This window comes from Pimephales promelas, chromosome 19 (assembly GCF_988280905.1).
Source record: "Pimephales promelas chromosome 19, fPimPro1.hap1.1, whole genome shotgun sequence".
NCBI classification, from domain to species: domain Eukaryota; kingdom Metazoa; phylum Chordata; class Actinopteri; order Cypriniformes; family Leuciscidae; genus Pimephales; species Pimephales promelas.
In genome coordinates this window covers 27238764-27264420 of record NC_142787.1, presented here as the reverse complement: position 1 = coordinate 27264420, position 25657 = coordinate 27238764, and the positions used below count along the sequence as shown (strand labels likewise).

Genomic DNA, 25657 nt, shown 5'->3' with positions numbered 1-25657 from the left:
GATCTACTAATTGCTTCTTCTATACTCTAAATGTCTTCATTTGTATAGGAACCATATAGCCATATACATAGAGCCTGCATTAGCATGAAAGCTATCACATAAACAAACGGAGTGAATGGAGTGATTAAACACCACCATGGTGATTCAGGGAGGTGGGCAGCTCGAGGAACACTGACAACACAGATTAAAACAAATGGCTTCTGTGAGCCTTGCATAACAGAAATGTGTGTGGGTTTGTATCTGTCTAAGCAGAGTATGAAGCATTGTGTGTATGTTGTGTGTCCTGTAACATGGCTGCCACTGGTATTATGCATTTTACACATAGACGCACTAATAAATGTAAGGCTACAAATCACTGGCCCACATTTGGATGAATGAATATATATATAGGAGGACTTTCTGTCTGTTTCTCACACACACAAAGCTATTGTATAGCTACAGAAGATGAAATGCTAAAGCTAATGCTAAAGCTAAAGCATAACATCAAAATGCTGAAAAACAAAGACCAATCTTTACTCTCGCTCTATGAGAAATACACATTCATTCTCACATACACATGCTCACTGCTGTTCCATCAAATTTTCAGCAGTGTGTGAAATATTAAGAGGCTGTTGCTTTATGCATTCAGAGCAGAGGGCAGAAAACAAGAGCAACCCTGAACACCTGGAGAGACCCGACAACCCCCCACTGACTCGGCTGTCCTCATACACACACACACTCACATGAATACTGTACACTCAAATATGTGCACTGCACACAATCTGTTACACAAGCATCTACATACGCGCTGACACATATATAACATTTGCCTATTTACCTACATACAAGGGACACCGGGGCTAGTTGTCACATAAGCTGTAACTATAAGACTTGTGAGTGAAAAGTTCAATTGCTTGTTTGTTGGTTTCAAACACCTCTTTAAAAATAATAATTTTGTCCTCCAAACTAAAATCCTAATATCTTTTTCTATAAGTGTTGTGTAAAAAGGTGAACACAATAACACCTATATAAACCGATTTTTTGAAAACATTTCGAAAATTCATGTAAAAATATAACGTTTGGGTTCAGTAGGATTTCTTTTGAAATTAATTGATACTAATTTATATTAGTATTAGTAATAATAATTAATCAGTAACAGTAAATACATGATTTCTATTTCTATTTCTATACAATAATACTAAAAACAAGTATTATTGTTTCCACAAGGATATCAAGATGTTTTCAACATTGATAATAATACATTTTGTTGTCATATTTTATATTTGGGCAAGTTGTTTTCTCATATAGTGTGACAACATGTCCAGGCACATGAAAACACACATTAAAACCCCAAAAATCACCCACCTGTAGAAGTATGAGCAGCCTCTGACTGTGTTGTGGCTAAAGTACTCTTGGCTCTTTTCATTGCCGAAGTCCTCCAGAGGATCAGACCAAAGCAAATCACACATAGGCCCGAATGCTGGGGGTTCCTTGAACCGGTCCAACTAGGCCACAGAGACACAAACATAATGCAGTAATACAGTACTACACACATTCACTGCTTACTTGTCTCCATGCATGAAATCTTTCTCCTCCCACACACAGCGCTGCAGTTCACGCATGGCTTGGCAGTACCTTCTTTATGTCGTCTAAGGTCTGTACTTCTGGGGACAGACCACCGTGGACGCACAGGAACTGTTGGTTCATGAGAGCTGCCAAGGGCAGACAGTCAAACGCATCCATACAGGAATCGTAAACCTGCTCTGAATACTTGATTTTACCTGATACACAGAGAAGGAGAAAGAGAACAAGTGAGTATAAAGGAAGGGAAGTCGTTTTTCTATGTGTACAAAGACAGCCATTACTCTGTTTTTCACTTTCCAAAGACATTTTTAGTGCTAGCATAACAAAATGAAGACCAAAGAATATGCATTAGATATGTAATTGATGTGTAATTCTTGTGCTGCCATAGAGCATGATGGGAAATCATGAAGTCACCTCATAAACTTGCTGAATGAGTAGAATTCTTTCTTAAAGGGTTAGTTCACCCAAAAATGAAAATTCTGTCAGTATTTACTCACCCTCATGTTGTTCCAAACCTCTATGTGTTTATTTGTTCTGCTGAACACAAAGAAGATATTTGGAAGATTGTTTTAATCAAACAGATCTCAGTCCCCATTGACTACTATAGTATGTATTTTTCCTACTATGGTAGTCAATGGGGAATGAGACCTGTTTGATTAAAACATTCTTCCTTTGTGTTCAGCAGAACAAATAAACACATGGCCGTTTGGAACAACATGAGAGTGAGTAAATACTGACAGAATTTTCATTTTGGGGTGAACTAACCCTTTAAGAGTAAAAACTAAATGCATTCACAATGTAATCAACGATGTGATTGTCAGCAGGTTGCGTTAAGGAACTGGAACTGCATAAATTTGGTATATCTCTGTTATGATTGGTTATTCTCAGCATAATGGCACTGTTGTTATCAGGGAGAAGTTGCTGAACTAAATGAGCATATGTAAATATGCTTTATATATTAATACGCAAGCGTGGGCGGTCATTAGGGTTGGGTATCGATTCTGATTCTGATTCCGATTCCTTGTTTCGATTCCGGTTCCAAAAGATTCTCGATTCCGATTCTTTTAAGAGGCAGGGTCAAAAAAGTTTAGCTAACCTTGCTAACCAACGGTCTTTCTGAAGGAAATACTCCTTCTGTCACAAATACTCCTTTTGTCACAAATTTTGCATTTTGGCGAGATTTCGTTATTTTTAGGAAAGTGAAGCCACACTTTGGACCTCCGACGTAAGCTACTCATGTTCGACTCACGCGGTTATGCCAACACTTCCGGTAGACGCTTCTTCGTTGGTGTTGTTCAGCGGTTTCTTCTTCCGGACGGCGGACTGTGAATATCGAAACTAGGAATCGAAATTTTAACTTTTGAACGATTCCGGGAAAAACGAAAAGATAGTCCCGGTTCCAATCGATACTCGATTCTCGATACCCAACCCTAGCGGTCATTCTAATAGGGTAAAGATTCTGACATCATGCAAGCATGCGTTAACATTAAAGTATGTTGTACATTTCAAAAGAACTAAAAAATCTTGTTTTTCCATGATATACCCTCTAAGGCTAGTCATTTTAAGAAAGATACCAGAGGTGACAAGATTTTTTGTTGTTTTTTTACAGTTATTTTGCCAAAAACAACCCAAAATTTGTTGCACACAACAGCTATTTTGTTATGACAGCACTTATCGTGTTTTTCTCTGGCTTCATTAGATTCCTACTGGGACCGAACTTTAATGGTCAGCCCCATGTGTCTCAGTGCGTCACAAACACTCACACACAAAATAAACAGTGTCTCCAGACAGAGAAGGTTTTTTTTCTTCTCTCAGTCTGTCGACGTGTGTCCTATTCTCATTATGTCTCAATACGGCACCTCTCAAAAGCATATGTAACCATGCCGACACGTCAGTGGAGTAGACACAGAGAGAGTTTGCCGTCACCTCTCCCTCCCACCTCACCTGTCTCTGTGCCCTGCCGCTCTGCCTCATGGGAAGGCTCCATTCTGAAGCATTACCTCATACTCCACATCCCACCCCCCTCCCAACTGCTCTGCATTATAAACCTCATTCACCTTAAATGGAAAGATTTGTCCTTTCAGGAACAATAGACATAGGAAATTGAGGGCTGTGCTCTGTTATTCTGATTTGATTATTTACTCTGAAATATAGGGAAATTATATTTATAGAAATATATTATATACTATATATATTATATTTGGAAATTCATGCACCCCTTTTTAAACTTGTCATTATTCTGAAACATGAATTACAAATCATAAAGCTAAAACTTACAATAAGGTCTCATTTGTTAACATTAGTTAATGCATTAAAGGATTAGTTGACTTTTTAAAAAACTTACTCACCCCCATGTCATCCAAGAAGTCCACGTCTTTCTTTCTTCAGTCGAAAAGAAATTAAGGTTTTTGATGAAAACATTCTAGGATTTTTCCATATAATGGACTTCATTGGGAACCAAACGGTTCAAGGTCCAAATGAGAGTTTCAGTGCAGCTTCAAAGAGCTTTAAATGATTCCAGATGATGAATAAGGGCCTTATCAAGTGAAACGATCGCTCATTTAAAAACTAAATAAAAAAGTTTAAGTTTTATAAGCTCAAATGGTCGCCTTGCTCTGTTCTGTGATGAGCGTTCTTGACTTCCCTGTTCGAACTCGTTCACCAAAATGAACAAATCTTTTTTCGAGTCATTTGGTTCATTTCGTTCGTCGCATCGTCTGGTGTCGTTTAAAGCCCTTTGAAGCTGCACTGAAACTCTCATTTGGACCTTGGACCGTTTGGTACCCATTGAAGTCCATTATATAGAGAAAAATCCTGGAATGTTTTCATCAAAAACCTTAATTTCTTTTCTTTCAACAATGTCTTTAATAACTTTTCGAGGCCGGCAAGTTTTAATCCCTCAAGAAGCCTATGAACTAGTATGGAGGAGTGATCCAGCTCTCAGATTTCATCAATAAATATCTTAATTCGTGTTCCGAAGATGAACGAAGGTCTTTAATTTTATTTTTTGGGTGAACTATCCCTTTAATTTACTACTGATACTTTTCACCAGTAATTCTTTCGCCATTACAAATGACATAGCCAGCACATTAAAACAGCATTGCAAGCACAAAAGGCGAATACTCACATTCTTGTTTGAAGGTGAAATATTCTGTCAAATGTCTACATTCATGATTTCCTCTCAGTAAAAATAGCGTCTTTGGGTAGAGGATTTTCAGTGACCAGAGGTACAGAACACACTACGGAGAAGGACAGAGAAAAAGAGCTGAAACATATGGCCACATCCATCAGATACCTACAAATATCATGCTAATGCAGGCCAGCGCAGGGTCTGTGTAGTGTTAATGATACACATCCAATTACATTACATATGTTATCACATCTACTGTCAGCCCTCATCACCTTCACTGGCTGCCCGCGAACCAAACCATACATGGGTTCACTGCTAATACAAAAAACACACACACTGTTAAACACAACCAGGCTGACTAACTCATGCTGATTCCATGTATTTATGCTTTAAAAACAATTTCTCCACCAAAAACAATGATGAGTGATTGAATTGAGCAGTCGGTGTTGAGATGTGTTCGCAGAGCTAATCATGGCCTACAGTGAAAGATGGCAGAAACTGGACATGTCAAAGAACGTGAATGTCAGAGCACAGCGCTCACGGATGACTGATTCCTCTCCTCTGTCTGAAGCTGGAGGAAGATTCCCTGACGTGTCTGACAGAATTAGCCGTTATCAAAGTAACACTCTAGACTTACAGGATAACTGGGATAACTATCAGCCAATAACCATGTCTCGAGCGACTTTCAGAACCTACCCACGACTGCCTTGAAAATGGAAAATGTACATTTTTAGGGAGAATTTCTTTCTTTTTATTAATACTTTTTTCAATTTTCACTTTCAACTTCTTTCACTTTTTGTCACATGGTGCAAACAGTCACAGTGGTGTCTTGCAATTTGGCATGCTATAATCCATCGAAAACAAAAGCTTTTTTAATGATTTTAGAATTATAATTCTGTTTTAATGAGCATTAAATCATTGAATAGATTAGTTATAGTGTTTATTAAATGAAAGACTTCATGGAATATTTCTTATTTTTTAGACATGTGTCAAGTTTACACATTTAAATATTTTATTTATTTTATCTATTTAATCGGGACAGTGCACATTAATGGACAGACTAACATTTCTGTAAAGACTGTAAATGAGCCAGGTTATAGCATAAATGCTAATTTTCACCTGTAGTCCCGAAATATTTATAAATGTTTATATATTCATATTTATTAAAACATTTAACCTCTGTCAGTTTTCGTAGAATTAGTTTATTAAACATTTTGAAAATTTAAATAATGCTTTCAGCTAGTGCAGTTACTCTTTTTAACGCAATTTCACAATGTTTAATAAAATGCTGCGGATTTTTCTTAAAAATCAGTACTGCAGTGCAAATTCAATCTAGACAAATTAACCATTCAAATGAATCAAAATGAACCAATAGGCTTTATGTCGAGCGTCACGTGACCAAACCGGAAAACAGGTCTCATCGCATCCGCTTGTCAGAAAAGAGTTAAAGGAGAACTCCGGCTAACAATGAACCTTTGGTCTAATAAAACATCGGTACATAGTCAACCGTTCTCTGAAATTTGTTTTCATGATAATCGAATGTAAAGAGTTTTATCTCTAAAAACTGTTTAGCGTATAATGCTAGTAATGGGGGCATTGACTAAGTAAAAAGAAATCGCTAGTTTATACCACTAACAAGGCTCAAAATAGCCCCACACTAACGCAGTAACATAATGAGGCTCCATACATACAAAACGAAGCATTGAGAACTTTGTAAGTGTACAGACCGTTTAATAAGAAGATATTTTATGAAGACAGTTCACTTCGCGTATACAGACAGGAGCCATCTTAAAAAATAGTCTCGATAAGTCAAACCACGAACGTCGTGCTGAGTGATCTGAACTCTATGAAGTTCAACGAACTTCTGAACTGTATGAATGGCGTTCGGGGATCGACTTATCGAGACTATTTTTTAAGATGGCTCCTGTCTGTATACGCGAAGTGAACTGTCTTCATAAAGTATCTTTTTATTAAACGGTCTGTACACTTACAAAGTTCTCAATGCTTCGTTTTGCATGTATGGAGCCTCATTATGTTGCTGTGTGAGTGGGGCTATTTTGAGCCTTGTTAGTGGTATAAACTAGCGATCTCTTTTTACTTACTCAATGCCCCCATTACTAGCATTATACGCTAAACAGTTTTTAGAGATAAAACTCTTTACATTCGATTATCATGAAAACAAAACTCAGAGAATGGTTGACTAGGTACCGACGTTTTATTAGACCAAAGGTTCATTGTTCGCCGGAGTTTTCCTTTGACGGCCGTAAGAATTGACTACGATATCTATGGATTTTTAAGGTAATCAGCTAACCTACCTAGTTCACTCTGTTATTGCCGTTTTATTCCATTTAAATATCTAAACGTTACTGTGAAGAAGAAAAAATATAAAACGTTTAAATATCAATCTGCACATGCTCGCTCCTTATAAGTTATCTTGAGTAAAAACCGCAAAAAAATCATGAAGCACATACAAAAGACCTGGAGCGATGAGACCTGTTTTACAGAATGCGGAAGTAAGTTGCGCATATAGCCTATTCTTTCAATTAAAGTGATTAAAAATCCACGGTGAAATTATGAATAGATGTAGGGCTGGACGATATAGCAAAATGTATGTTCTATGTAAACCTGCACTACAATATGTGTTTGACCGTTGCACTCGTTCTAAAAAGGCACCGCTTAACTTAAAATATGTTCAACTTTTTGTTACACTGACCTTAGTATATCACTTGGCCCGTAGTTTTGTTGCTTTGAACTCTTTCCCCCCATTGACAGAAATTTCTGTAATTTGTGAGAAAACACTTCCTAGTTTTCGCAGTTACTTAGTAGGGGGCGCTGTTACTCATCTTATGAAAGAGAACTGAATCTCCTGATAAAACTCGTGACGCTATTTTCTTCTGGAAACAAACTATAGACCCTTTTACAGTTGGTAAACATGGTGACGTTTTTTTGTGGGCGGAGCTTAGGTGGAGGCAGAAAGATCCATTTGGCCGCTTCACTAACGCTAGTTAGCAAGGATTGTTAGCTTGTTTTTTTAACAATGACTGGAGAAAATCCGATATTATCTTAATGAGTAAGGTCACTCAGTGTCCAGGACCGCGATTGTTATTTCCAAAAGTTATTTTTAACCGACGGAAGCAGATTGGCCGGCCCGTAGCCGCCTACACGCTCACTCAATGCGTGGATGATCTGACAGGATTAACGTACGTTACCTCGGTTGAGTGGTCTGACTTCTACACCTACCTTATAGAGAAACCCATCGTAAAGAGAAACTGAGGGCATATAAATCTTTAGATGCCTACATGGTCCTGTAAGACTTGAGTGTACGATCCGCAGTTCTGCCGAGCCAGCGCCGAGACCACGACAATGTAAAGAGTGACATTACAGTGCGATTTTAATGATGTGAATATTTTCTAGAAATAAAAGTTCCAGATACAGCATATTCATTTTTCATCAATTCTTGCACCAAACAACACAACAAGATGACATTTAATAATAATAACAATTATTAAAGCTCCTTATTATGTAGCCGAATCTGTGCTGTTTTGCATTGGCCGCCTGCAGTTTTCACTTTGTTTTGCCTCCAGCTAGCGCCGTGACGTAACTGTGACGTCGGCGCAAAAGGGGTCTATTCTAACTATTATTTTCCTGTTATCTCTGTAAAGCTATATAAATAGGTGGTGATGGCGCAACTTTTTTACAAGAGAAAAAGAGAAACCCAAACCACCTCCATGTAATTGACGTTGTGTTTCCCTTTTATCAACAATTTCCTCAGCTTTGGAGGTTAACGCAATTTCAGACTGACTGGCTGTTGTAGCGTTTATTTCTGCTTGAGGAGTAATTAGTAGTGAGGTAATTCATATTCATATTGGGTGAAAATGTCAAGAGCTTATCATCGTTATCGCGATCTCGATATGATATCGTTAATCACCTAGCCCTAAATAGATGGATGTACTCTTCTCACCTCGATACTGAAGTAACCCCGGTCCACATAGTCGCCCAAGAATAGGTATCGTGTCGTGGCTGGAGAGCCGCCCACCTCAAACAGCTTCATCAGGTCGAAAAACTGCCCATGAATGTCACCGCACACTGCATAAAGGAAAAGAAGGTGGCGGAGAAAGAGAAAGAGAAAGAGAGGAGAAAATATTGACAAGCTGAGCTGGACAAACAGACACAACTGTTTGTTTGTTCAATTTACAGGATATACAAATGTTAATCCATGGGAGATTCATTCAGCCATAGCAACTAAAATCATACTGTAACCGCGTAATCCCTTAACGTCAACATGCAGATTGCTCGAGTCATAATGAACTGATCGAATTGACAGGAGGGCCGTGAACCACCTTAGAGCCTTTACATACAGTAGCTGGCCTGATCTTTGTTGCTCCTATGCAACATTATTCTCTCTCTCTGAGTGTGAGAGAGGGACAGAGAGAGAAACGCAAACTCCTGTTTCCATGGAGACATGAATTTGATGAGAATAAAGAATCAAATAAATGAGGAGTTTGCGTTGGCATGGAGATGCTGCCTAAACGTTTGCCCCAGAGGCCTCTCAGCCCGTAGTGTGTGTGGGTGTGGCCACGGACACACACGTTTAAAACCCTTTTAGCTTCTTCGTCACATATCAATAGCTCGATCCGAAGCCCACATCGCTGTCATGCGAAGAGAGAGGTTCGTGGAATTAGAAGCAAGTGTGTCTGTTCCGACTGAACTTCAGTCAAACTCCGGCGCTTGAGGAATCTGGGTTTGCAGCAAAAGTCCAGATTGTGTGATATGACCTAGTGTAAGTGCGTCACCATGGTTGAGACCTGTGAGAAACTGTGGAGCATGTCACTTCCTGTTTCTCCCACTTAGTATACATCATGAAATTGCTTGACAAGCAGTTTTCTTTCCTTGTCAAAGTACAAATCTGTTCAAAAGCTTGGGGTCTCTTATGTCTCTTAAAAGAGTAGTTCACTTTTAAGAAAAACCTTTGCTGATAATTTACTCACCCCCATGTCATCCAAGATATCCATGTCTTTCTTTCCTCAGTCGAAAAGAAATTAAGGTTTTTGATGAAAACTTGACCAACTTGTGTTGGTCAGCCTCAAAAAATCAAAACCAAGTGTACAACTTTAACAGAACAGAGAAAGGCGAGCATTTGTGCTTATAAAACTTAAACGTTTTATTTATTTTTGAATAAATAATCATCGTTATTCATCGTCTGGTGTCGTTTAAAACCCTTTGAAGCTGCTCTGAAACTGTCATTTGGACCTTGAACCGTTTGGTTCCCATTGAAGTGCATTATATGGAGAAAATCCAGGAATGTTTTCATCAAAAACTTTAATTTCTTTTCGACTGAAGAAAGAAAGACATGGACATCTTGGATGACATGGGGGTGAGTAAATTATCAGCAAACGTTTTATTTAAAAGTGAACTACTCCTTTAATGTTACCTCACACACACACTGAAGCACAAGTGACGCTCGCCATGTTTTCAGTCTCTGCTGCCTCACGATATGATGACATGATTCATGATTCCATTCATCTCCGAGAGTCACTTCATGAACATTTTACCGTTTCATTTGAGGAAAATCGTCATATCATCCACGCACAGAAACTCAAAGGTCTTCAAGGCAACCCGTCACAATAATAGTTTGGTTTAACTTAACCCTTATGCTGCATTAGGGACATTTTTGGTCTTTTGCAGTTTAATTTCTTTGACCATTTTGGCTGTTTTAATGCAAATGGTATGAAATTTGGCAAAATTGTGACTTTTTGGATACATGTAAAAAATGTGATCCCATTTTGCAAAATATGTATAACACACACTGTGTAGATTAAATAGTAACACTCAGCACCATAAAGACCAAAAATGGCCCATTGAAACCCATTAAAACGTTGTTTAAATCTGAGGCTGTCAGTAATACATGAAACATGATTTTTGCACAAACATCCTTTCATTTTGAAGCAAAAGCATTATATTTGCATTATATAGTGTATTCCACCAGATGACGTCACTACATATTTATTCCCTATGGGTGGAAATGCACCTTATTTTAGGCAATAGGCAATGTTTAATAGGTGGCCATTTTTGGTCTCTAACGCGCTAAGTGGGATTTTTTGCAAAGTGGGACTGTGATAATCCAAATCTAAAGTTTTCTCTTTGCATTTAGTTTATTGAAAATAATTGAATTTTTGTGTTTTTTCCTCTTATACAAATCGATGGTTTCGCAAACAAAACTGGTAATTAAAGGGTTAAAATCCTGAAATTAAATACATTTTTGGTAGTTATGATGAGGACTGATGCTGGTTAAAAGATTTAACTTGGTAAAAGTGGAAAATAATAATAATATATAATATTTTAGGCAATGTTTAATATGTGGCCATTTTTGGTCCTTAATGCACTCAACGGTGTTAAAAATCTAATGCAGCACAAGGGTTAAAGAAATTGACAGAAAAAATTATATTAGGCTACAATAGATTTAACTACGTCTCCAAAATAATACTACTAATAATAATGATTTGTGTGTAGAAGGTTGCTTATTTTTGAATCCTTGTGAACACACATTTCAGGCTTAATAAATAAATAGACTATGATGTTGTCCTCCTTTTCTTAAAATGCTAAATCACAAGCATTCTGTCAGGCTCTACCCAAACAGCTCCTTTACTTCCAGATCAATGCCCAAATCAATAGATCCATTCTCAAACCAAACCACTTATTTAGCCTTAAATGTCTCGGGGGGGAAAACTTAAATTAAGATTCCTCATCATGTCAAATGAATTAGCTTATCTGTCCTAAATCACACAGCAGCCGCAAGCAGTCCACCGAGTCTGACATACATCCAAAATGGCCCATTAACACGAACCATTAACACACACTATAGAACAAAAGCCCCAAAAGTAATCAAGCACCGCAGAGTAGTCAGGAAAAACCAAAGCCTCCAGAGGAAATGATGTGGAGAATGGCTAAAGGGACCATTTTCTCGAGGGCCGGGGTCACAGGGGCTGCAGTTAGCGCTGTTTCTCTCACTTTTTTTCCCTTCTCCCGGAGCAGGACTGAATGACAGGGAGGTGACGAGCTGAACTCTCTCTCGCTTATCTGTGCTCGCTCGCTCCTCCACCAACTGGTAAAGAGATTCTTCCGCCCCCTTGTATTCAGCTGTTCCCGCTCCAGCCTTCTCACGCTGTGCTTATTTCCCTTCTCTCACCCTGCCTCCTCTACTGCACCCAAGCCATCGATTAAAAACACAGATGCATTGTGGGACACCATCTGATTTCACCTCATACGAGGCTCGAGATCTAGAAAAGATGTTACATATCGAGTCATTAAAAAAACACATTCATTTCATCCACACTGCTTTTGTTATGTGTGCGTGTTAGACGGGTCTCACTGGAGTTTAGGGTTCGCCATGTATCCCCAGGTGGGCGACTTCAAACCCTGCCGCTGTCTGAAATTCCTGTTGTTTAAGTCTTTGTAGATATGGATACTTATATAATCCAAAACGGGGTGGGAAATGCAGATATGCCCAGTCACGTTGCAGCATCAGAGCTGCATAATGCATGGGCAAATCAGATGCGCCCGGGCTGTGTTAGTAAGTGGCGTTTACTGTATATAAATGAGCGGATCCTGCATATTGAGACATTACATTATGCATGAAGAGGTGTATGAATTGTGCATGGAAATGATCCCGGGTCCCGGTGTTAAGTGCTTCTGTTTAAACGAATGGGCTGGTTCGCGGAGCTGATTTTAACTGTGCTCCGGGAGAAACAGGTATTAAATGAGGAATTAACATGCTTGTTCACATTCCCGTGTGGGTCACATGACACCCGAGCGCACGAGGAGGAGAATGTAGATGGAATCCCATGCGTGTCACAGTGACATGATGTTTCTCTCCTTTACTCCTGATATCAGACCCGACAGATCACACCTCTCACTCCCATTCATCTCCTCATTTCTCCTCTCATGCTTTCTTCTTTTCTCTACTCTTCTTTCATCTGCTCCTCTCTCTTTGTCCTCTATTCACCTCCTCTCCTCTTTTCTCCTTTCATCTGCTCCTTGTGTCTCATCTGTTCATCTCCGTTCCTCCCTTAAAGGAGTAGTTCACTTTTAAAAAAAACGTTTGCTGATAATTTACTCACCCCCATGTCATCCAAGATGTCCATGTCATTCTTTCTTCAGTCGAAAAGAAATTAAGGTTTTGGATGAAAACATTCCAGCATTTTTCTCCATATAATGGACTTCAATGGAAACCAAATGGTTCAAGGTCCAAAAGACACTTTTAGTGCAAACTGCAAACCGTTCAAAGGGCTTTAAACGATTCCAGACGATGAATAAGGGTCTTATCAAGCGAAATGATCGCTCATCTAAAAAATAAATAACAAAGTTTAAGTTTTATAAGCTCAAATGGTCACCTTGCTCTGTTCTGTGTCGCACGTTTGTGACTCTCCTGTTCGAACTCCTTCATCAAAATGAACAAATCTTTTTCCGAGTCATTTGGTTCATTCAACGAACGAAATGAACGAATTGACTCGGAAAAATGAATCGTCTGGAATCGTTTAAAGCCCTTTGAACAGTTTGCAGTTTGCACTAAAAGTGTCTTTTGGACCTTGAACCGTTTGGTTCCCATTGAAGTCCATTATATGGAGAAAAATCCTGGAATGTTTTCATCCAAAACCTTAATTTCTTTTCGACTGAAGAAAGAATGACATGGATATCTTGGATGACATGGGGTCGAGTAAATTATCAGCAAAAGTTTTTTGAAAAGTGAACTACTCCTTTAATTTGTTCGACTGCTCTCATCTTTCTCACCATCTGTTCATTTCTCATCTCTCCTCTCATTCAGAATCTCTTTATTTCTCCTCTTCTCCTCCTCTACTGTATTCTGCTTATCTCATTTCCCTTCCATCTCCCATCTCATGTGTTCATCTCCTCCTCTCCTGGAGATGAACAGGATCACATCTATTCACCCCCATTTCTTTCACCACTTCTCCACATACCTCTATTCATCTCCTTTCCTTTGTTCCTCTCTCTCCTCTCAGCTCATCTCTTCTTTTCTACTCCTTGTGTCTCATATATTCATCTCCTTTCGTTTGTTCGACTCCTCTCATCTTTCTCCTTTCATCCACTCCTATTTTCTCCTCTTTCATCTGACCATTTCCTCTATTAATTTTTTCTGTCATTTCTTCATCTCCCTTCCCCGATTATCTTATCTTCTCCTCTCCTTTCCTCCGTTCATCTTATTCTCCCATCTTCTCCTATTCACTTTCATTTTCTTATACTTTCCTCTCATTTGTATCTCTTCTTTCATCTCCTTGTCCTTCTCCCATGTTAATTCCCTTCTCCACACATTATCGCCTCTCATCCCTCGCTCCATTCATCTGCTTGTCTCCTCTTCCTTCCATCACACCATGTTCATCTCCATCCTCTCCTCACTGTTCTCCTCATCTGTTCTCTCCCTCTCATCTGCTCCTCTTTTTCTCCAATCTGTCCAACTCCTTTCAGTTCATTTCTCCTCTCGTCTGTTCGTCTCTTCTCTCATCTACCCTCTCACCTGCTCCTCTTATCCTACCATATGTTCATCTCCTCTGCTCTTTCCTCATCTCCTCTCTCTCCTATTCATATCCTCTCTTCTCCTCCTCATCCTCTGCTCTCCATTATGTAAGCTGGACTAAATGAGCGAGCAGCACGCAGCACAAATCATTCTCAACATAAACAAATGGGCCTGAACCAGCGCTCTGTGTGTGTGTGTGTGTGTGATTGTGTAAGCAGTCTTGATTAACAATAGCATGAGGTGATGGCCATACAGCTGGGTGAAGGTAGTGACAAACGGCAGCAGATATGTCTTTGTTTGCCATTATGTTGCATCACAAAGGAAGCGGATCTACTGACAATGACGGTTCCTCGCGTACACTGTGCCTCCTGCATATTTCATATCCCTTTGATATTAATAATAGACAATCGGCAGGCATAAACTTCACTTGGCCTAATTTTGGTTGATCTGGGCAAATATTCTGAGCTTAGGGACAAACATCACACAATCAAGCATGCACGCACACACACAGAAAACCAAATGGTGATAATTGTAAGTATCTCTCTTTATGTGTGGCGCTGTGCAGTGCTGAGTGTGTGTGTGTGTGTGTGTGTGTGGGGGGGGGGGGGACGCTTATTCTCACATCACCCACTGCAGGCACACAGGGTGCAAGCAGAACTGGATGATGGGAAGAGATTTAAAGAAAGAAAGAGAATATTGAGCTGTTAGATGCAGATGACTCAGAGGTGTAGGTGTGTTCTGCAGCAGAGAACCACTCTCTCTCTCTCTCTCTCTCTTTACCTCTCTCACTCGCTCTGTAGGTCGCTCTGATCAACTGATGGATTTTAACAGCTGCACTGTACCAGACAAATCTAAGTGCACCGTGGAATTGAACTCTTCCTGTGAGACTGCGACTGAACCGGAATGAACTCAAATGCTTTGTGCCTTTAAACACATCAGTGAGCGGCTCCTGATGCACCGAAGCTTGTGACCGTGTGACTTTTTCAGCTGCCAAAAGCAGGGATTTTAACACAAGTTGTCTCAATTTTACCGCCCTCCCACACTGCAAAACAATAGTTTTTTTAATCAGTATTTTTTTTTGTCTTGTTTTCCAAAATCTTTAAAAAATACATTTTTTTAATTAAAAAATATAAATAATAATATTTTATAATTTATATATTTTAATTAAAAAATATATAAATATAATATATATTTAATATTTATACATTTTATTATATAAATATATAATATTTATATATTTTAATTAAAAAAATATATTTTTTAAAGATTTTGGAAAACAAGACAAAAAAAAATACTGATAAAAAAATATATATATATACCTGTATAAGTGCTGGGGAACGATTAATCAATATTAATCGCATCCAAAATAAAGTTACATAATATATGTGTACTGCGTATAATTATTTTGTATATATAAATACAAACATGCATGTATATATTTAAGAAAAATGTGTTATTTATATATAAAATGTTAATATTTATATATAATATAAATTATGTAAATATACATAGAATACAAATGCACATATTTCTTAAATATATACATGCATGTGTGTGTATTTATATATACAAAATAATTATACACAGTACACACATATATTTACCCCATTTGCAAACATTTTTAAACATTAAAATTAAGTGAGATTTATGCTTAAAACAAGAGAAAAACATATGCCAACAGGATAAGAAAATAATCAATTTAATTCCACATATTTTCTTTGAAACAAAACATTAGTGACTTAGTGACATTAGTGAAAATATTGCTTCTTTGTCTTTTGTCCTGTGTAAATTTCACCGTCGCTCCAAGCAGATATTAAAACAAAAAAGGCACTAAAACAGCATTAAAAATACTGCAATTTCACCAGTATGAAGGAGATTTGGGTGAGCAGAATCACATTACAAAGAAAAATTAATCAAGCTATGTCCATTATCTCTGCGTATTTTTATTTATTTATTTATTTTTGGTGCAGTTACACAAGGACCTATTTCTTTCAGGAGTAAGCGGCTCATACGCGGATGAGACAGTGGAAATCACGGCCAGCTGGTGTGTTGACACACTCCTGCAGATGGACGCGGGTATCAAGTACTCAACTCTATTGATTATCCACAGACACTGGTAAAAGCAGAAAATCACTTCACATTAAGAGACGCACAGCTCAGACGAGCCATTGAATGGATATGTGGTACGTACAGTACCCTAGTTTTAATTTTAAACTATTTTGCCTCAATTCTCACCTCATAGTTGATGCGATGACAGCTAAGGAGGGAATTAAAATACCTGAAAAACGCACACATTCACAAGCATATAAAGTGATCAAACATTAAAGTGACAGCTCCCTTCACAGGTAAACTTCATACGGAAACACCTTAAGCGCTTGTTCGCTTTGCCGCCATTTGTTTTGTTTTTTCCCCTCCGCTCTAGTTCTTTCTTTTAACTTCGAGTCGGGTGCTTTGGAGTTTATTTTTGTATTTGAGGTCAGGATTGTGCATTCTCTCTCAAACTCTTTTGTCCTGTTTGCTGACGGTATCAAAGCAGGTTGTCACTGATATACAGTTAACACATCCAGACGGCGTCAGATAACAAACTGCATTATGTACACACAGATGCTAATGCACAGATGCTCTTCATCAACTAATGCCTGAAAATATATCCACCACACTGCACACATAGTCACTTAAATACACGTCAAATTAAACCATAGCACACTTTGTAGCATTGTACATGAGGTGAATCTGCCACGATAGACCAAAAGAAGCAGGAAGTACCTGTGACAGGTGCCTCAATGTCCAGCATGGTCTTCTCTTGGCGTAAGATGGAGGCCCCTTCGTTTATGATTCGGAGGGCCACGTTCTCTTCCACCCTGCCTTCTTTAGTGAGGTGGGCTTTCAGTAGATCCACCCTTGGTTTCCCCTCACAGTCAAACACCTCCTTCGTGGTGAGGCGATGACTCAGGGGGAAGGGAACGGCTGAGGGGAACATAAACAGAAAGAATACCTCAGAACTTGAATGTTACAGTCACCTTTAATGAGTTATGTGGCACAAAAGCATAACTATACTATAATAACCATAACCCTGGTCTTCAGTGTCACACGATTATGCAGAAATCATTCTAATATGCTAATTTGCTACTGAAGAAACGTTTATTTTCTATCAATGTTGAAAACAGTTGTGCTGCTTCATATTTTTGTGGAAACTGTGACATTTTTTCAGGATTTTTTGACGAACAGAAAGTTCAAAAGAACAGCATTTCTCTAAAATAAAAATCTTTACTGTCACTTTTGATCAATTTAATGCATCCTTTCTGAATAAAAGTATTAATTCCATCAAAAAAAATCTTACTGACCTTACTTTTGAACAATGTACATCCCCCCACCACTAAAAAACCCTATAACATATGAAATAACTAGTTATTTAAAATGTATAGTTATTAGTAATATATCAAATAACTAGACCTCTCTTATTATTTAGATAAGTGACCAGTATGATTTGACCACATGCAGTGACCAATTCTTAAATTGCTCCTCACAAAACTGTTTTTCTTTAACAATGGCTGCCTACCATCATCATTTGTCCATCGAGCTCAGCTCACTTACAGCAAAGCAAAGCCTCATATCACAAAAACAAAGCCGGAACTGCTATGAGTTAGCTGACTGACAAGCTGCTTATTAAAGCCTCCAAAGAGCTGGATTTGAATAATTGATAAAGGTGCAGCGAACGACGTACCGATCCTCAGCTGCGTCAAAATTAGACCGAGAAAACAATATCTGCACCAAAAATTGGGGCAAATGCAGTTTCTTTCAGTCATGAGTCACTAATGTGTACACTGATAATGTGGGACTTGGCTTCAACAAAGCATTGGCATGGTGAATTATTTACGCGCATGCTAAAGATTTGCCCGCACTGTGCAGAAATAATTATGGAGTGTAGTTACAGTGCCATTGAGAAGAAATGCTAAACATTGTTCAGATACATGATGACATCGTTTCTCAGAGCGGGATTTCAGAATAAGCCTTCTGAGATATGGGCAATTCTGAAAGCAAAACATGCATCTTGTATTGCTGAGTAGAGGCTAACAACATCATACACAGCTCAGAGAGAAATACAGTAGGGGAACTGGGGAGGGAAGCTCAGGGCAGAGACTCAACGTGATCAACACAAAAGCTAAATAATTCATGTTTGACTTGAGGGGGAAAAAAGAGAAATCTCATGTTTCTGCTGCTGGGATAATGAGACTAGGCCTAGCATAGGATTTAAACAGCGGTAAGGAAACAGCCCATTTAAAAAAAGTGTGTGTGGGTACACTCTTCATATTTGCACATGCTTGGTTTCCTTGGACCTCGGTTTGTTAACAAATCTTAAAGTCGGCGTGAAATGGAAGTTGAGATTGTCATTTTTTCCTTGTTGTGACCATAGACGGGCGGGAAAAAAGATGGGCGACGCCCCTTCGCTCTTTTCCATCAGAGAGAACTGAAGCCGCCAGCATCCCGATAGTCATCTTGGAACATGAGTTTTCGGGACCAGACATGCGCAGTCGTGAGCAGTCGTGAGAAGTAGAGCCCGACCGATAAAGGATTTTGAAGGCCGATACAAATATTTTTGGGTTTTAAAATCCGATATATCGGCCGATATTTTATTTATTTATTTGAAACTGGACATGATAGTCACAAATTTTGTCATAACTTAACTTATTTGAGTTAAGAGAACTGATGGGGATGTTCTTTTATTTTAATTGTTATTCAAGCAATGTATGTATCGTGCCCAACTCAACGAGTGTTGCCAACAGGGACGGTGTAGAGTGCCCTCTAGTGGACAAACTATACAACTCCAACACTCATGACATGGTTCAAGCGTGTTTCGTCCGTTTTTATTTTATTTTTGAAATATTCATTTATCGGCCATCATAACTGCCGATACCGATAGTTTGGAAAATGCCTAATATCGGTCTGCCGATATATCGGTCTGGCTCTAGTGAGAAGTAAAGCCGTGAAATCAAGGCCCCACCCTCATTCTCGCTGAACCAATCGCAAGCACACGCCCAGCATTTTTATTAAGTGGCATCTGTCGGCTCCGTTCCTCTCCATTGATGTCTGCTGATTGCAGTACCTCGTTAAAATAATTTATTATTATTAAAATAAAAAGAAACACTTGAAATTACAACAAAGTGATAGAAACTACAGTAAATGACAAAAACTTTGAGAAAAGGATATGTGAAGTGTAATTTAATTGTTTAGTTGGTCTCACGTCCCGTTGAATAACATGGGAAGGCGGGGTTTATGACCTATACTAGGACCGGCCACTGGGGGGCGATCGAGACGTTTTGGCTTCACTTTTGAGGGCTTGTGTGGCACGCTTGGTTGTGACATACAGTATTTTCAAGTGAAACGGCTTCTGAAATGTAGGGCAGGGCTTGATTTCGTCCTTCGGGAATTGATTGATTGGACACACTATGGAGGGTGAAGGGTCACTCCACCTCTGGAAAGATGAATGTGTATTTAAAATGGGTAATTTATGTAAAAGAAATGTGAAATTATTTTTGAATTTCTAGACTGAGAAAAGCCAGAAAATGTATTTTGGCTTATGTGGACGAAAGACAACAACTCCCAGAATGCACTTGCTTCACTGACCTAGGAGGCCACACCTACTGGTAACAGCGCAGTAGGTAAACAACAGGTCTAGGCTAGAAGTGATTCTCCGTGATGAGTCTGCCCGAAAATATGTTTCGAGATCGCCCAAAATGTCCGGGATTCGGTTTTTGCGTTCTAGAGTCGCCATTCATCATGTTTACTGTGGCGAGCGGGACGAGTGAGGGCCATGGGAGAACGGCGCGAGGCCGGTGGCGTGATTACCGTTGAGCGACACCTGTGAGACGTAAGTTACCGGTTTCGTTTCTCTCACAGAGGAGCGGGAATTTTCTTAGCAATGTTTAAACGCACATCAACCGATCACTTTTCTAGCGTTTATGCAAACACTACATCCAGATTCACCAATCAGAATGAATTCAGTTAGATTGAAACAAAAGCTGTACATGTAAACAATGCATGGCGACTGCAGAAAGCAAAAGCTGAATCCTGGACATCGACGGCCGGACATGTCCGGGAAAAAGAGTACAGTAAACTTACTACTCAGCTTTCTCCACAGAACAAGAGCCTGCTAGCTTAGCTTCCAAAAAAGATGGCTGACACTATGTGTAATCCCAATCCTCCATAATACATCCGTCTGCGTATTCAGTACCTTCGTCCTTATTTTCAAAAAGTTTCTGCTGGTGAAATCAAACGCACTGGCACTGATCTGTGATTGGTCTGTTAGCGCGTTAGGCCCAACCCCCTATGGGTGGGTTTGAAAGGGTGGGGAAGTGCTTGTAGTCTTTATAGAAATATACTCCCCCTCATACACTTCCTCCAACAACGACGTAAAATGACGATTTTTGCGTCATTGTAGGAGAAAGTGAAAAAGGTAGATAGCAGATTTCTCTCGTCTCAGGGTAAAACGAGAGAGTGTTGCACGACCATTCAATAGTATAACTGGGTTTCTAACAATGGAAAGCTTAATAGCAAATGGGTGGAGTGTCCCTTTAAGGGTTTTCTTCTCAATTTGAAGAAGCAAATTTGTGCGAAGTGACAGCATTTTAACAAATCGTTTGGCTCCTTTCTGACTCAGTGTGAGAGTCCACCGAAAGACGTCACGGCACAGTCAGACGGAGTGAGTGAGAGAAAGACAGAGAGCGAGAGAGAAAGACACACAACGCAGAACATAATGCCTCTTCCACAAGAACATAATGTCCCTATTTGTCCCATCTTCGCTTCTCCCAATACTCTAGAGGGCTGAGATGCACTCTCACAGCATCCTGAAAGACAGAAAGATGACGAGGTAGACAGGCGGTTTGTGTAAATATGAACAATAATGAGATGGTCCAGAGCACAACGTGTAGCCTATCGGAGTGGGAAGAAACTTAATAGGAAGAATAGACAAGAGAGTAACGGGAGAATGTGTGAAATGCCTAATGAACAACAGTCTCCGTAGGGAGGAATGGAGAGCAAAATGAACAGAGAGAGAAAGAGAGTGGTTCAAGGGTGAGATGGAAAACAGCAGCTTAGCTCTTCACTTCACAAGACGTTGGACTGCGGTGCATGTTGCCGAGCAACCGCCGGTGACTACTGAAGTGTGGCCGGTTCAGGCAGCATACACTGTGATTTGGGACTAAATCTCCAATGTGCAGGTCTGCAGGAGCTCTTTTCTTCTCTATGCACACCATAAACACACCAAAGTATTCCATTCTGGAGCTAAGAAACAAAAAGGCAAAAAAAAAAAAAAAAAAAAAGGACAAAGGCATCTTGTCTCTGTTTCTCAATACAAAGTACGCAAACTTTGGACTTGTGTTCTTGGTAGTTGTAGTTAGTAATTGGACATCTGATTCAGATCAGTTCGACATCGCTGTTAACAAGAGGTAAAAACGATATAAATACTGTTCGTTTTCTCACACAAACCACTCGTTTCGTGTCTTAGGCCATCAATGTGTACTTACATTTGCGAGTCATTGAATCATGTTTAATTTTGACTTCTCTGTGCATGCTTTTTGAGGTGGACCCCTTATATATCCATTATATGACTGATACACGAACGGTTTGACCTATATATAAATATACCTAAATATAAAAATTGAAACTACGGCGGAAACAAAGACACCTACCGCTTGGATGCACAAGAGGCAAGCTAAAACATATCAAAAATTAATATTTCAAAGTGAACTATCCCTTTAAAGTACACAGTCTTGTACCTTTGTCTTTTTGTCTGACTTTTAAATAATTTTATGCTTCAAACCAAAGTTTATAATGTTATGATTCACCTCATAGCTGGCTGGTTTGGTTCATGGGTTTTAACTCTTTTAAATCCCAATGGTAAAACTAAACAAGAAAAATACTTCCAAAAACAAGGTTGCTGCAAAAGTGGGTGGACACTTTTGAACTCTATAAAACTGTTCAGTATTAAATGAAATATAATAGCTGATAAATGAAAATACTGCTCAAACCAACTGGTCTTCAGTCCTGAAAACTCATCGAATACATCCAGTATCTGTCATCTGCCGTAATAAAAGGACTTCTTTTATTTCCATCTAAGCGAACGATTGATACAATGCTGTCTTTTGTTCAAGATTTAGCAGAATGGCGTCTTAATTGTTGTCTAGGAACATGTCTCTTCTCACATGCAGAAGTAACCTAGTCTAGCTCTTTAAGTCATTCAAACTTCACTTTCATTAGAAGTGAAATCTTCAGTATATCAGACTCTGTGAGTGTATCCATTCCTCTTTGGATGAGTCTATTGTGGTCTCGCCTCATCTTACATTCATCTTAACAAGCTCCGTTACGGTTGCCTGTCTTCCTGACTGTCTTACATTGTGAAATTTATGGCTCTATTTTGCCGAACAGCCAGGTTCTTTCTTCCATCTCTCTCTCTCCTCATTTTGCTCCTGTGGGAAAGCTCTGGATGCCTGTGACTGACAGTAAACCAATAGCTGAAACCTGAAGGGTGAGGTGTAAACACATAAAATCCCTCCTGCGCATTGGACAATAATATGGGAATAACCCATAGCTGTGTCTGTGTGGCAGACGATGCACAGCCATAGCAGTTGTGTCTCTTAGACAATTCATGATTCACCAACAAGCACACCTGGCAGCATGGCTGTCGATGTGCTCATCATGTTAACAGAAGAGCATCAGCCTTAGGCCGAGACTGCACACATTGTGCTAATGCTAATGGAGATGACACATCAAATACACACTGAATTGTCACTGCATGCAACATATGAGTAACTGACCCAGAATCATTTTTAAAGATTTTTGCATATGCGGATAGAACAAGCCTCATGAAATGGACATACAAAAATCCCCTTTTTTCTTACTAAAGCAGATGCATTTACTTGCCGATCGGTCTTGGCCGCTAAAATGGCCTTTTAACTTAAATGTAGCGAACAACACTAATTTAAACTAAATTAACCCAGATGAAACAGTGCTGACGTTCTCAACAGCAGCGAGAAACATCAGTTCCAGATCCAGAAGGCTTTTCAATCTACAAATCACCATCATTTATCATGGATTTAATGTAGCAACACTAATGCAGCGTTCCAGCGACAAAGCGACACAATCCCATTCATTTCAATAGCGAGCTGGCAATTTCCGGTGACATGAGCGACGGCGGCCATTTGTGACATTATGTAGGCGTGTCCAGTGGCGCAACAAAGTTGAGATGTGTTTAAAGAGATAGTTCACTTTGAAATTAATTTTTGATATGTTTTAGCTTGCCTCTTGTTTCCGCCGTAGTTTCAATCTTTATATTTTTAGGTCAAACCGTTCGTGTCTATCAGTCATATAATGGAGGCATATGGGGTCCACCTCAAAAAGCATGCACAGAGAAGTCCAAATTAAACATGATTTAATGACTTGTAAATGTAAGTACACATTGTTGGCCTAAGACACGAAACGAGCGGTTTGTGTGAGAAAACGAACAGTATTTATATCGTTTTTACCTCTTGTAATCACAGCCACAAAGCACCCGCGCCCTCAGATCACTTGGATATGGGATGTTATAATTATGTGTTATAAAGTCAGAATTGCTGTAAACTCGCCAGAGATGTAACTTACAACTCATCAGAGATGTAAACTCGCAATTGTGAGAAAAAAAGTCAGAATTGTGAGATAAAAAGTCGCACTTCTGTCTTTTTTCCTCAAAATTGCGATTCTGACTTTATATCTTGCAAATGTGAGATAAAAAGTCGCAATTATTTTTTTATTTTTTTTTAAATTCAGTGGCGGAAACAAGCTTCCATAGGTTTCTACAACTTTCACTCAGGAGCAAAAATCTGCCTTTAAACCTGAAAGAAGTAAAGATTTGACAATTACAATGATAATTATCGATTGATATGAACATTTTTATCGTGGTGGCCATATCATCAGGGACAGACAAATGTCATAGTAATGAAAGGGGACATGCACGTGTTAATATTGCATTTAAAAATGCACTAAACGGTTTAAAATATCAAATAATGTGATGGGTGTGCATTCTGACACATTAATTAATGGGTTAGTTCACCCAAAAACGAATAATTTACTCACCCTTGTGTCGTTACAAACCCATAAGACTTTCATTCACCTTCAGAAGACAGATCTTCTGAGAGAGATTTCTGTCCCTTCATTGACAGACACACAACTATGATGCTTCAAAATGTTAATAAAGATATCGTAAAACTAATCCATAGCCTACGTATAGAGCGGTTTAGTCCAAATTGTCTGAAGAGACTCGATCGCTTTATATGATGAACAGATTTAACTTAATTTCACATAAACATTCATTCTCGTGTGTTACCAGGCGCGTTTGAGCTTCCGCAAAAATCAAAGTTTCATTGTTGTCAAACAGGTTCGTTGAGCTTCCATTCACTGATCAATGTTTATATGCGAATAAAATCGAAATTCAATTTGTTCATCATATAAAGCGATCGAGTCTCTTAATAAAATGTGGATTAATCCGCTCAATTCATATGGCTTTGTTTAACGATCTCTTGATGAACTTTTTTAAGGTTCAAGTGGTAGTTGCGTAGACTGTCAATGAATGGAGGGACAATAAATCTCTCAGATTTCATTAAAAAATATCTTAAGTCTTACGGGTTTGGAACGACACGAGGGTGAGTAATTAATGACAGACATTTTCGGGTGTACCATTAATATATTTTTATTTATATTATTATTATAAAAGAACAAAAATGTAGGGCGGGGAAGGTAAAAAGAAATGAAACAAATGCACAGGTGAAATTGTTCACAATAAGATAAATAACATGCCTTTAAAAGATAAATAGGGTTCATTTTCATGTCAGCTTGATGGCATAAACATGATGGCATCATTCAGCCTTTGTGTTCCAGGCCAAATCATCCAAACCCACAATCGCTGCTAGTGAGCAGAAAGCATTCATTACTCATTCTGCTCATGACTCGGTTACAATAACGTGTGACACTATTCAGTGATATTATCCACTTCTCACCAACTTGTGACAATATTCAGGGAGATTATTCACTTCATCACCCATTGTCCATGTTTTTGACCTAATATACTGTGTACTGTGTGACAGACCAACAATTTATCTGTCATCGGTGCAATGTATCCGTATCTGTCATCGTTACCGTCGCACAGCGGATCTTTTATCAATGTATCCGAGGTGACGGAGAGCTGTGAAGCCTGTTAAAAAGAACAGAGAGAAGTGGACATGTTGACAGGACATTATTAATAACTGAAGAAACTGGATTACATAACAGCCTCCACAGTCGTGTGTCTACCACATTACCTCTAGCGAGATCAAGCGCGCGGCGTGAAGCAGCGCAGCTAGGAATCACTCCGGACTAGTGATTCAGACTAACGCCCTGCGGTCCCAATGCCTTTGTGTCGGACCTCG

At 39.0% G+C, this 25657-nt stretch overlaps 1 protein-coding gene across 2 annotated transcripts in view; it reads right to left on the bottom strand.

Moving 5' to 3' along the window:
• Positions 1-25657, bottom strand: part of ppp3ca (protein phosphatase 3, catalytic subunit, alpha isozyme) — a 49055-nt gene that overhangs the window by 12446 nt on the left and 10952 nt on the right. For both annotated transcript variants that reach the window (XM_039693971.2, XM_089123514.1), the window contains exons 2-6: positions 16989-17189; positions 8655-8779; positions 4691-4802; positions 1615-1760; positions 1345-1484 (exon numbers count right to left, since the gene is read on the bottom strand). In XM_039693971.2, the coding sequence (XP_039549905.1) occupies positions 1345-1484; positions 1615-1760; positions 4691-4802; positions 8655-8779; positions 16989-17189 (724 nt within the window). The remainder of the gene's footprint in view (positions 1-1344; positions 1485-1614; positions 1761-4690; positions 4803-8654; positions 8780-16988; positions 17190-25657) is intronic.